The sequence below is a fragment of the Leuciscus leuciscus genome (assembly GCF_965113295.1).
Source record: "Leuciscus leuciscus genome assembly, chromosome: 16".
NCBI classification, from domain to species: Eukaryota; Metazoa; Chordata; class Actinopteri; order Cypriniformes; family Leuciscidae; genus Leuciscus; species Leuciscus leuciscus.
The window spans coordinates 11522285-11535603 of NC_138740.1; the positions used below are offsets into that span (position 1 = coordinate 11522285).

The 13319-nt window shown below is 39.3% G+C and overlaps 1 protein-coding gene and 2 long non-coding RNA genes across 3 annotated transcripts in view; 1 reads left to right on the forward strand and 2 right to left on the reverse strand.

The window, feature by feature from the left end:
• The window catches only part of rnf121 (ring finger protein 121), a 221152-nt gene that overhangs the window by 154121 nt on the left and 53712 nt on the right, over nucleotides 1-13319 (forward strand). Inside the window, exon 3 of the mRNA XM_082141412.1 lies at nucleotides 2584-2725. Within this exon, the coding sequence (XP_081997538.1) occupies nucleotides 2584-2725 (142 nt within the window). The remainder of the gene's footprint in view (nucleotides 1-2583; nucleotides 2726-13319) is intronic.
• LOC309477992 overlaps nucleotides 1-13319 on the reverse strand; it is a 165862-nt gene that overhangs the window by 99763 nt on the left and 52780 nt on the right. The window lies entirely within an intron of this gene.
• LOC309478026 overlaps nucleotides 1-13319 on the reverse strand; it is a 112404-nt gene that overhangs the window by 63315 nt on the left and 35770 nt on the right. The gene's annotated exons all lie outside the window — the stretch shown is intronic.

Genomic DNA, 13319 nt, shown 5'->3' on the forward strand with positions numbered 1-13319 from the left:
ACGCGAACTGGACGCGCGAATGAGGCGAATTCGCATCCACCGCGCTGCGCTAAACGCCTCATTCGCGCCGCAGGACCTTGCATTGACTTTAACATTGAAATCACTCGCGCCAGACACTCTATTCGCGTTTGGTAGAGTGAGGAGAAGTGGTCGAGCACAAGGTGCAGCCGCTGCAGCGACAAGCGAGTGCGTTCCTGTGAAACTGTCGCGGTTGTGCGCACACGCCCGCCCGCTGCCGAAGTTGAATTGTCTTGAACTTTTTGTAAACGACGCGCAGCACAAATCATTGGAAGAGAGACTGATCCTCGCTGTTTGTGAGTTTCCTGAATCTAAATGGTTATCAGGACATCAACAGGAGGGAATTCACATGGCAGAGCATCCCCGCTAAACGCCGGTGAGCAACGGACTTTCAAAATAATAATAAACTGCGTTAACGTGCGATAAAAAAATTGTCTGCGTTAATTAATAAATGCGTTAACGCGATAATAACGCGTTAACTTGCCCAGAATAACATGACTGTGGTGCTAAAGTTTAACGTCATCAATTTGCAATCATTTGGTGAGATCAGCCTATTTTAGTGACTCCCGATCGAGTCATAGAATGTGATTATCGGCCGATGCCGATCGATCGGAGCATCCCTAACAAAAACATATTAAAATATTTTTTACAGTATAGACTGCTGTCAGTTTAAGACCGATCCAATATACTGATACACATCTGAGTTGATGCAGAGCTGTTTATATTCACTTAAGGCGTAATGACTGCGTTTACGTGAATACTCGCCAACGCAGGCATTTTGGCATTATTCTGTGTGTTCGTGCTCAAGTGCAAGCATGAAAGAGAACTGAAATGTACATATACACACGAGTCAGCATATGGTTAAAGTGTTTATATTGTTTCACATGCACATGCTCATAATCAAAAAATATTATCTACGTGCTCCTCAGTCTGATAACAATAAGTCCGGGTGCAGGGAAAATGCGCTTCACCGACAGACGTTGCAGGGACACAGATAACGGTGTGCTAAGCAAAGTTTCTTACAGCGCTTTGTGTTTTCTGTTCTTAAAAAGGTCTCCCTTGACAAAACTTAAAGGAAGCATACGTCTCGATCATTTTGCTATCAGATAAGTTATCTTCTCGACTCACTTGAGTGTACAGCAAACTGGTGTTTGGATTTCATGATATTTATGATTACTCAGTTTCACCTGACAATGTTTCCACACGACATATTGATCCATTTGCAGTCAACTTGTTAACAAGCTCCACAGAGCCACCCAGGGCATTTAGTTATAACTGTGAGTTTTAGTTTGCGTGTATAGGATTTCACTGCATTTAAAGCCAGCAAAGCAATATATGTAGCAAAATTCTAGTAGTATATTTATTTTTCGAAATAATTATAGATCGAATATTCGACTATTCATGCACACACCTAGTTACAACTAGGGGTGCGCCAAAATATCGATATGGCGATATCTCGCGATATTTTCTCCCGCGATCGATTCTCGATGCGCTCTTGCCAAGTATCGATCTTAAAAGCCGTTAGGGTGGGCGTACACGGTGCAAGTTCGGACACTCGGGAGGTCGTGAGATATTGCACACGTTGCGAGTCAGTTTTACTGATAATCGCGTCAAAGCAGCTGGTACACGGCACGACTGTCCTGCACGAATTTTATCCCGAGCCGGCAGCAATCACGTGGGCTTTCGCGCTAAACGCAGAGACCGTCATGTTGCATGCATGCAGGCAAAGCTTCAGATAGAAAAATGACATAAATGTGTGTGCAAATGATTTGTTGAAAAGCAGAGAACAGTAGCCATTCCTTTCAACATAAAAACTTGAGAGAGAGAGAGAGACAGAGAAAAAAGTGTGTGTGTGTGACAGTGTATGCGCACGCTGTATGGTTGCTGCCACACAGTGTATGCGCACGCTGTATGGTTGCTGCCACTGAGGTATAGCCCCATTGACGTGGTTGTGTATGATTAGGGCAATAGGGGACAGCTGGTGAAAATCGGGCCGACTCCCCGAATTTTTTAAACATGTTTAAAAATTATCGGGAGGTGCTCGTAACGTGCTCGGCTCGGCTCGTAATTCCTCACATGCTGCGAGCCGCGACCATGCGAGCATCATCGATTCCACTCAAGTGAAAAAAATCATCTGCGAGCAAAACTAAAATAGTGTCTGTGACTGTTTTGTTGCAACTGATAAGACAAGTTGTTTTTGTTATTGTGTTTCATCCCAAAAAATAAATGGAGATTCATTTTCCTAAAAAAAATAAAACTTTTTATTTCTTAAAACATGATATATTGTGCGTTATTACTGATAATATATCGATTATCGCAGTATCGCCATATCGTGATATTATCGGTATCGTGAACAATGTATCGCGTATCGTATCGTATCGTGAACTACCCAGTGATTCCCAGCCCTAGTTACAACCCACTAGTTGAAAGCTACGGCTGTAAGTTACTTGTGCCAAATCTAAATTAACAAGTAACAGCTAAAAGATTGCATCTTTAAAAACTGATTATGTAATTGATTGTTTATAAATGTGTGCTTATTTTAAGGTTTTCTTTTCTGTTTTGCAGGTTGGAACATGCTAAAATGCATGCCAAACACAAAGGGCATGAAGCCATGCATGCAGAGATGGTTCTCATTCTCATTGTCACACTCGTCATTGCCCAACTTGTCCTGGTTCAGTGGAAACAGAGACACCCCAAATCATACAATGTAAGCCCATTATTTGCTCCCTTACACACACTAACATGCTCATGCACAAAATAAAGTGGATTCAGAACGTTTAAGCTTTAAGCTAAAATCCTTTAATATCATTGTTTGTTTTTCCCATCAACCTACACTCTGTAGTGCATAATGGCAAATCAAAAACCAGATTAGTGATTGTTGCAAATTTATTAAAAAGAAGCAACTGATATTTCACTCTAGCATAAATATTTAGACACTACCATTACCCACCTTTGGCACTGATTAGATTCTCAAGCCTTTTTGGGTATGATGCAACAAAATTTGCAAACCTGGATTTGGGGATTATTCTCAAGCTCTGTCAGGCTAATTGGGAACCAGCGGTGGATAGCCATTTTCAAGTCTTTCCAGAGATGTTTGATTAGGTTTAAGTACAGGCTCTGGCTGAGCCACTAAGGACTTTCACAGAGTTGTCCCTGCCACTGAGGGACTGAAGCACCCCACATCATTATTCTTCCACCACCATGCTTAATCTTTGAGATGGTACTGCACAGGGGACGATAGCACCAGCTGTTGTAAGTTACAACTTAGCCTAGTTTTGATGTGAAAGGGAACTAAGTTAGAACTACCACTAAGTGAAAAAATATATACATGTACAGTATATATGAAGAGTTCAGATGCAAAAGCCTCTAAGTGCCATCTGAAATTTTCTTCTAGAATGATCATTTTTATCAAGCTTGTATATTTAAGTTCAGTAATTTCACCTAAATGACAATTAATAGGTAATTTTCATTGCCATTTAAGTGAAATTACTGAACTTAAATATACGAGCTTGATAAAAATGATCATTCTAGAAGAAAATTTCAGATGGCACTTAGAGGCTTTTGCATCTGAACTCTTCATATATTGCGCTGCACCATTTAACCTTGAACTGAAATGTAACTATGTATAAACTAAATATTTACAGAAGCTACCTACCTGGAGTTACAGTTTGAATAAAATAGCAGATTGACTGAATTTGAAAATATTTCACTTATTTTTGGTCAATGCATTTATGCTGTGACTGTGCCTCAGATGCAATCAACTGAAACTGTCTGTAACCAAATAGTCCATACGATAAGAACAACAAAGGAACAGCATTCCTCAGGGTATCTTGTTTGTCCACTTGGATCTCCAAGAGGTCCTAACAGTATCAATTGTTTGTAGCCCTTTTATCTTCAGGTATAAAGAACTTTAAAGAATCATAACCCTTCTAAGAATCTTAAAGTTCTCTCAAAGACTGACATGCTAACGTCGGTGCTGAATAACTGCTACACTACTACCTTCAATAAATTCTTCTCCCCACAAGAACTCTGTTCAAGCTTACTTATTTTATGTATTAGAGAAATCTAATACATTAGCAAGCCACCTAAACAATTGCTCATTAAGCGCTTGTTTTACCTGATCAATATCAATCCTATACCGATCAGGTATAACATTATGACCGCCTTTCAAATATTGTGTTGGTCGCCCTTTTGCTGCCAAAACAGCCCTGACCCGTCAAGGCATGGACTCCACTAGACCCCTGAAGGTGTGGTATCAGGCACCAAGACATTAGCAGCAGATCCTTTAAGTCCTGTAAGTTGCGAGGTGGGGCCTCCATGGATTGGACTTGTTTGTTCAGCAAATCCCACAGATGCTCGATTGGATTGAGATCTGGGGAATTTGATGGCCAAGTCAACACCTCAAACTCGTTGTTGTGCTCCTCAAACCATTCCTGAACCATTTTTGCTGTTCTGATGCTCACGGCTGTTGGCACTTTTGGCGGTGGACAGGGGTCAGCATGGGCACCCTGACTGGTCTGCGGCTATGCAGCCCCATACGCAACAAACTGCGATGAACTGTGTATCCTGACACCTTTCAATAAGACCCAGCATTAACTTCTTGAACAATTTGAGTTACAGTAGCTCGTCTATTGGATGCTGTTCTTTTGAACTTTCTATTCATCAAAGAATTTTGAAAGAAAACACAAACTCTGACCCATGCGTATAAACATTTTGGAGACGAAGCAGTTTGGCGACACCAATGGTGAGCTGGAGTTAAATGTCTTTTTGGTCACTTTTAGACAGAACGTTTTAAGAAAATTATACATACAGTATACAGAAAGATAATAGAAATATAATTTCACTCACCAAGCCTATCACATGAAGCAAGCATCCATCCATTCTTAAATGTCCCCGCCAGCGAGCGCGTTGGATAGTTTAGTGAAACTGACGCATATTTATCTAACGGCAGATGAAGGAAAACCATAAATCTTCATTATGAGTCCTAATCATAAATACAATGCATGTTCACAATAACAGTTTAAATAAAGGAATGATTTAAACTGTTTTACTTCTGATATAAACATTTAGATTAAATATGCCATTCTCATTAATGGAGTTAAACACTTAAATTAGGCTACATGAAATCATTACTGAAAAGTTACAACATTTTTTTATATTCAATACAATTTATATTCAATTCAATACAAAAAAACAATACAAATATTTGCAGTGGATGTGATGCTTTTGAACACTTTTCCTGTGGCATGTTGTGTTTTAACTACAGAGAGAATTTCTTATGATACCAGCAGATTGTCTGAGAACATATTTCGTACAAATAATGCACAACAAGGCCTATCTGTTTCCATTAAAAATCAATAAGGCCAGTGGAAAAGATTGAGAAAAACTTTATATGAAATGTATATTACACTATTTGATTTATCTATTCAAAAACAAGGCAAGGATAGGCTACTAAATGATTTCTATCAATGTAATGTGACAGTTTTATAAATGAGACCCTTGGTGCCTCCGTCCCAACATACTGTTCAATACGATGTACATTCATGTCACATGTTTATTAAACAAAAGTTTATTATTTGCATGTGCTTTAAAGCCTTGCCAGTTAAACATTTAATTTGTGTGCTGATGCGCTGTTCTAACATGCGCTTTTCTGAGCGCATACACCCAAAGCGCTCAGGCATTTAAAGCCTGTCAAACAGTGCCTGGTTACTGGACTAAGTTATCTTTTGAGTCTTATTGCACTAATACTGTCAAATACACACCAGGTTTACATAAACACAGTTGGTGAAAGCAAACATTTGAGAGAAAATCGGGTGCGTGTCATATGCGTGTATATTAGATGCGTGCCGGTCTTAAAGTGACAGTAGCCTAATAGTAAACATGCTGCCACTTGTCCTTAAAGGGGATAGTTCACCCAAAAATGAAAATTGTCATTATTTATTCACTCTAATGTTGTTCCAAACCTATATTCATGTCTCTCTTGTGCTGAACACAAAATAAGATATTTTGAAGAATGTTGCTATCCAAACAGTTGCTGGTCCCCATTTACTTCCATAGTAGGAAAAAATATACTATGGAAGTCACTGGGGATCAGAAACTGTTTGGTTACCCACATTCTTCAAAATAACACTTATTTCCAACAGAAGAAACAAACTTATTTGGGTTTAAAACAAATTGAGAGCGTAAATTATAACAATTTTCTTTTTTGGGGGAACTATCCCTTTAATGTTAATGAAATAATAAAACACAAAGAGAAAATCACTCACTGCTTTTGACTGAGAAATGTAATAGTAGCTTTAATAAGAATCAATGTATAATTTATAGACTATGTAGTGTTTTATTTTTATTTGTTCATGGGACCCACCCAAGACCCACCCACTTTTTAAGACCAATGAAATTGGACCCACTCACTATTAACGTCTCTAATTCAGCGCATATGCCTGTTCACTTTTCAGAGCGCCGTCAGTCAAATCCATTCCACTTGAGGAATGCCCTAATAAATTAAACTCGTTTTAGCTACAGCGTTGATTTCCATGCTGCTGCTCAAATCCATTCCACTTGGCTCATTCAGAGTCCCACCAAACCCTTACTTTTCAGGCTTGACGAGCCAGTGCGCATGTGCTGTCCCAAGCGTGAGTCTCAGGTTCCTATAGGAACCGGAGCTTCTAACAGATTGATGCAGTGACACAATGACTTTACCAATCAGCGATTGGCTCTTTTACTTAGAAGGTGGGACAGTTTCTCCCAGGGGATTTTTTTTTTTTTTTTATGTTCAAAGTGATAAACTTTATTGTTTCTTGTAAAAATGTTCAGTGTGATACATCACCTTTTCTTCTAACAACACCCAGTAAGTGTTTTGGAACTTACTGGGTGTTGTTATAACAAATTATGCAAATTTTTTTCTCTTTAGCCAGACAAAAAATCAAAACACGTTATAAACACGTTCTTGATTATTATTGGCTGAGCTGTGTTCGATGCCATTGTAATATACTTTGTAACCACACAGTTGAGAGTCATAATAAAATGAGACGACACGCAGGCAGCAAAGTTGCAGAAAAAAAAAACCCTCACAGTTCGAGCGCCAAATACGCACGGGGACAGCGAGGATCAGCTTCAAGAGAGAGTGAGATAAAGAAATCTATCATGTAGCTTATCACATCATATGAAGTTTAAAACATTTAAATAAGACATATCAAGTAGTAATTAATGTATATGATGAATCTTAGTTGATTATAGGCTATTAGTGCTGGTTTGGTTGCTGAGAGACAGACACACGCAGAGGCGGCGATTTGTGATTGTGCTGTACTTATTCCATTAATTAGAATATCATATTGTACAAGGCTTAAATCATTTAAATATACATACAATAATATACGCTATCACATCGAAGAACATTTATATGATGTAGTAGCCTATTTGAGTTGATATTACTCTTGCCAAGCTCTGATTTCTGAGAGATGCACGCATAGATGGATTTGCGCTCGTTTCATTTTTACTCACTCATTCACTTCACTCATTATTGCATAGAGATTTTAGATAAGTTATTTGGTTTCGGGAACACCCCTAAACTACTCCAGTAAAAAATTCTGGAGGAAGACCCAGCCACATTTTTTTTGCTTCCGACGCCCATGTATTTTTTCATTTAATTTCTTTCTTGAATGCTACTGTTAAATACACCTTATGTAGCTGAAAACAGCAGTTTATTTCATGTATACATAATGTGTATCTTTGTTATTATTTTTTAATGACAAAGATTTTTTTTATCTTCGTAACTTTGGCCTAAATGTCTGCCGTTGTGTTTTAATTTTATATTTTGTAACCTTGTAAGGCTTTTTTTTAATTTATTTTTTTACTAGGGACATTAGTTTGGCTGTAATGCTCAGTCACTTGCAAAATAGTAAAACTAACATGAATAAGAATCGTGCAAAAATCATGAATCTTAATTTTTTAGGGAAAAAAACGTGATATGATATTTTTGCCATATCGCCCACCATATACTGTATGTACAGTGGGGAGAACAAGTATTTGATACACTGCCGATTTTGCAGGTTTTCCCACTTACAAAGCATTTAGAAGTCTGTCATTTTTATCATAGGTACTAGGGGTGTAACGGTTCACAAAATTCACGGTTCGGTTCAAAACGATACACTTGTGTCACGGTTCGGTACGTTTTCGATACAGCAAAAAGAAAGAAATGCCAGAGAAATTTCCTAGATATTTTTTTTATTCTTTTTTTTTATTAAAACTAACATCATAAAGTATGATATTTTTTACTTTGAGCAATGATGGAGCTATAATTGACTCGTCTTAGGAGCATATAAAACAAAACAGCTCCTTGGAAAAAATGAAATGTAATATTTTGTACTTATAAACAAATGTTTATTTTAGTTCAGATTAACATTTGAGGGCAGCAATGTTATTCATAATGTCGAAATAAAACCGACGTAACGTTACTCGAAAGCATTATAGCCTACTATTCCTGACAAACTTCCAAAGTTACAGTTAGTTTTACTACAGTAAATCCATGGTGAATGTTACTGATCTGTGGACACCAGATAGTTCATTCATGGCACAATGTTTCTTCCTGTTTTCCAGGTCAGCGTTGTTTGATCCGTTAAAAACGGAGAAATGTGAATGCTTCTCACTAGATCTTGCAGCGATGTTATTACTTAAGTGGCGAATTCAAATGCTTTCTTTACTGGATCTCTTAGCGCTGTGTAGGCTAGTATAAGATCGGCTCGCGCTGCTTTGGTCCAAACTGATAAACGGTCCATCACGAGTAGCTCAGTTTCGTTCCGCTTACATTACGTTTGCCATTTGATGTTGTGGTCGCGCCAGCATCTCTTACATTGAGCGCGTTCGCGACGCGCTTAAATTTTAAATAACCGTTCGGTTTGAAAATGCATACCTAACACTGAACCAAAAGGCCTCGTACCGAACGGTTCAATACGAATACGCGTACCGTTACACCCCTAATAGGTACTCTTTAACTGTAAGTGACGGAATCTAAAACAAAAATCCAGAAAATCACATTGTATGATTTTAAGTAATTAATTTGCATTTTATTGCATGACATAAGTATTTGATACATCAGAAAAGCATAACTTAATATTTGGTACAGAAACCTTTGTTTGCAATTACAGAGATCATACGTTTCCTGTAGTTCTTGATCAGGTTTGCACACACTGCCGCAGGGATTTTGGCCCACTCCTCCATACAGACCTTCTCCAGATCCTTCAGGTTTCGGGGCTGTCGCTGGGCAATACGGACTTGCAGACTGGCTAGGCCACCCCAGGACCTTGAGATGCTTCTTACGGAGCCACTCCTTAGTTGCCCTGGCTGTGTGTTTCGGGTCGTTGTCATGCTGGAAGACCCAGCCACGACCCATCTTCAATGCTCTTACTGAGGGAAGGAGGTTGTTGGCCAAGATCTCGCGATACATGGCCCCATCGATCCTCCCCTCAATACGGTGCAGTCGTCCTGTCCCCTTTGCAGAAAAGCATCCCCAAAGAATGATGTTTCCACCTCCATGCTTCACGGTTGGGATGGTGTTCTTGGGGTTGTACTCATCCTCCTCCTTCCTCCAAACACGGCAAGTGGAGTTTAGACCAAAAAGCTCTATTTTTGTCTCATCAGACCACATGACCTTCTCCCATTCCTCCTCTGGATAATCCAGATGGTCATTGGCAAACTTCAGACGGGCCTGGACATGCGCTGGCTTGAGCAGGGGGACCTTGCGTGCGCTGCAGGATTTTAATCCATGACGGCGTAGTGTGTTACTAATGGTTTTCTTTGAGACTGTGGCTCTCTTCAGGTCATTGACCAGGTCCTGCCGTGTAGTTCTGGTCTGATCCCTCACCTTCCTCATGATCATTGATGCCCCACGAGGTGAGATCTTGCATGGTGCCCCAGACCGAGGGAGATTGACCGTCATCTTGAACTTCTTCCATTTTCTCATAATTGCGCCAACAGTTGTTGCCTTCTCACCAAGCTGCTTGCCTATTGTCCTGTAGCCCATTCCAGCCTTGTGCAGGTCTACAATTTGATCCCTGATGTCCTTACACAGCTCTCTGGTCTTGGCCATTGTGGAGAGGTTGGAGTCTGTTTGTTTGATTGAGTGTGTGGACAGGTGTCTTTTATACAGGTAACGAGTTCAAACAGGTGCAGTTAATACAGGTAATGAGTGGAGAACAGGAGGGCTTAAAGAAAAACTAACAGGTCTGTAGCAGTCGGAATTCTTACTGGTTGGTAGGTGATCAAATACTTATGTCATGCAATAAAATGCAAAATAATTATTTAAAAAATCATACAATGTGATTTACTGGATTTTTGTTTTAGAGACCTCTACATGCTTTGTAAGTAGGAAAACCTGCAAAATCAGCAGTGTATCAAATACTTGTTCTCCCCACTGTATGTATGTGCAATATCACACGAGTAGCAGTGTGATATGGCTGTATAATGGATTTATATCACTGACATTTCTGGCTATTGTTTGGAGGTTAAAAAGTTTGTACAATGGTGTGAGGACCATCATCTCATTGTAAATATTAAGAAAACAGAAGAAATTATTTTTGATCCAGGACATCTGGGAGATCATTCTCCATTACTGGTCCACAACATTTGTATTACCCAGGTTTATTCTTACAAATACTTGGGTGTACATATTGACTGTAATCTGTCTTGGAATGTCCATGTGAGTTCTGTATGCACTAGTGAAGGGTTACAAATTTAAGAATCTATTTCAGATATGCTTCCTTACATAACATCACGGTGAAGAATACTGATTTTAGCTTTTAAGGTTAAGATGTCAGCAAAGTTGCAATCTCTATTGTGTTTTAAATGAGTCAGATCACTGAGATTCTCACCTTTCGGAGCCCAGACATTGAATCGTTCACCTTTGTCTTTAATGGCTCTGGGATGGCCCTTGGAACCGGAGTTCCTGGCCAATATCAGCATTTGATGCTGATTAAATTGAGACTGCCGGTCTGGGGCGGTTCCTTAACCTGTATACTCATTTACATGCTTTGTTTGAATTTGTCTCCACCTTCAAAAGTCCCTCCTCCTAAAATGCCTATAAAGACACCATGTAAATGTATATACTTTAGATTATGTTGGACGAAACCGCAGCCGCGCTCAAATAAAGAAACTCTTCTGTTTGAACGTGATCCCAACTGTCTCCTGGTCTCTGCTTCGATAAAAGAAAACTTTACAACAGATGGTGCCGTGTGACCCGGATGGAGAAACTGAAACTCAACAAAGAACTTCAAGCTCAAAGAACTGAATCTTGAAACTTCAAGCTCAAAGATCTCAACAAAGCCTGACTAAGTTCCAGACTGAATCTTCTGAATCCAGATTGAAAACTTCAAGCTCCAAAAAGATCTCAAAGACTGATTTTTTCCAGACGGAATCTTTCTCTACAAACGAAAGACTTGGTGAGTTTCTTTCCATTCAAAGAACCTTTGCAGACCAGTACAAAATAGTTTTCCTCTGCGACGACAGAGAAGAAGTTAACAAACAGCTGCAGGGTTTTGTTAACTAAGTTATCCTCTAAAGTTGTCTTTTAGAGATGAAATTTATCCTTTGTTGTTCAGGCAGGGAAGTTTAACAGTTACATGTTAATATTGTGTGTATCCTCTTGCTAGAGAAGGCCTGTCCTTTGTAAGCTAGAGAAGATTAGCATCATGTGTTAATAAGATTGTACCCTCTGTTTGTAAGACAGTAGAGAGAAGTTTAGTGTTTGTTTGTGTGGTAACATAGAAATTCACAAAATGTTTAGGAAAAGTACTAGACAGATTACACCTTTTTGGACAGATAGTGAATTCAAGTCTTTGTTATCAGAGCACATGGACTCAATCGTGACTGAGGAAGTCAGATTGAATTTAACAAAGAAATTTGGCATTGATCCAGGCAAAGTTTGGTCAATCGAAGATTGTAAGAAGGTACTAGGAGAAAGTATTCGCAAGAACAGTGTGAAAAGTTTTATCTGTTGTCACAGAGAATTTGGTTTAACCCTAGCTACAGAACAGTCTAAGCGCAACTCAGAGCTAGAGAAACAGATCAAAGAGCTCCGTGCTAGAATATCTTCGTTGACTAAGAAAGTAAACCGCAACAAAGATGCAGAAAAAACTGATGTGGAAGAAGTTAGTCAGCCTGATAACAATTATCCTGACTTAAAAGCTTTCTTTGAAACAAATGTAGCCATCCAATCAGTAACTGATCAGCCTGTAGATTCAGTGCAGGTTTGTGGGGCTAGGAGAAGATCTCAGGGAACTAAAAGTGTTACTCCGAACTCTTCTGTTGTCCAAATACAAACGGTTGCCAAAACATCTTTAGGTCCTAAGGATATAGATAGACTCTCCCAGAGTTTACCCTCAGCACGCACAAATTTTTCTGAATTTAGAAGAGTATTGTTCAGTAAAATGCGTCTTTACGACATGTCGTTGCCAGAAGTCACACAGCTGATGTCACAAATTCTAACTGAATCTGAATTCAACAATTTTGAGTCTGCTGTTACTTCCGAACTGCAACATGTTAGTGAAGGCGATTTGAGAGAAGGTGTTTTGAAAATCCTAAAGAATATCTTAGGACCCAAAATCGATTGGTCGAGAGTTACTAGCTGTGTACAAGAGAAAGAAGAAACTGTGAGTGAATATACTGAGAGGTTCTGTCAGGTAGCGGTTAACGTACAGTGGAATAGTGATGATTCCGAAAGTGTGTTAGCTGACAAAGGAGCTCTAATCCGAATTTGGGCAGATGGTCTTGTAGCTGAGTACAGAACAGCCTTGCCATTCCTAGATATTACGTGGGCTAAAATAACTCTCAGAAGTAACCTAGAAAGTTTAGCTATTTGGGAAAGAGATTCGGATGTCAAAGAGAGAGTAAGAATTGCAGCAGTTTCTGTTAAGGTCAACTCAGAGAAGCCAAAGAAACGCAAAAGTCCTAGAGAAGCCAGTTGTTCTTACTGTGGCAAGCACGGACATTTTGGAAAAGAATGTAGAAAAAACAAAAATAACTTAAGACAAGTTAACAAGGTTAACCAGCTTCTGCTGAGCCTGCTTGATATTCTGAAGCAGCCCCTCCCCTCCTCGTTAAACTCGTGGGGAAACTTGATACGGTGTTAACCATTTAGGCTGTGATTGCTTAATCTCCCCAGTAACTTACAACAAAGATGAAAGACTTATTTTTGTTTAATAGAACAAAAGGAAAGTGACTGTCACAGTCTTTGTTTGGGGGACATTCAGAAAACTCACAGCCTTAAATGTTATACCACAGAAATATTCCAGTCAGACCCCCATGCTCTA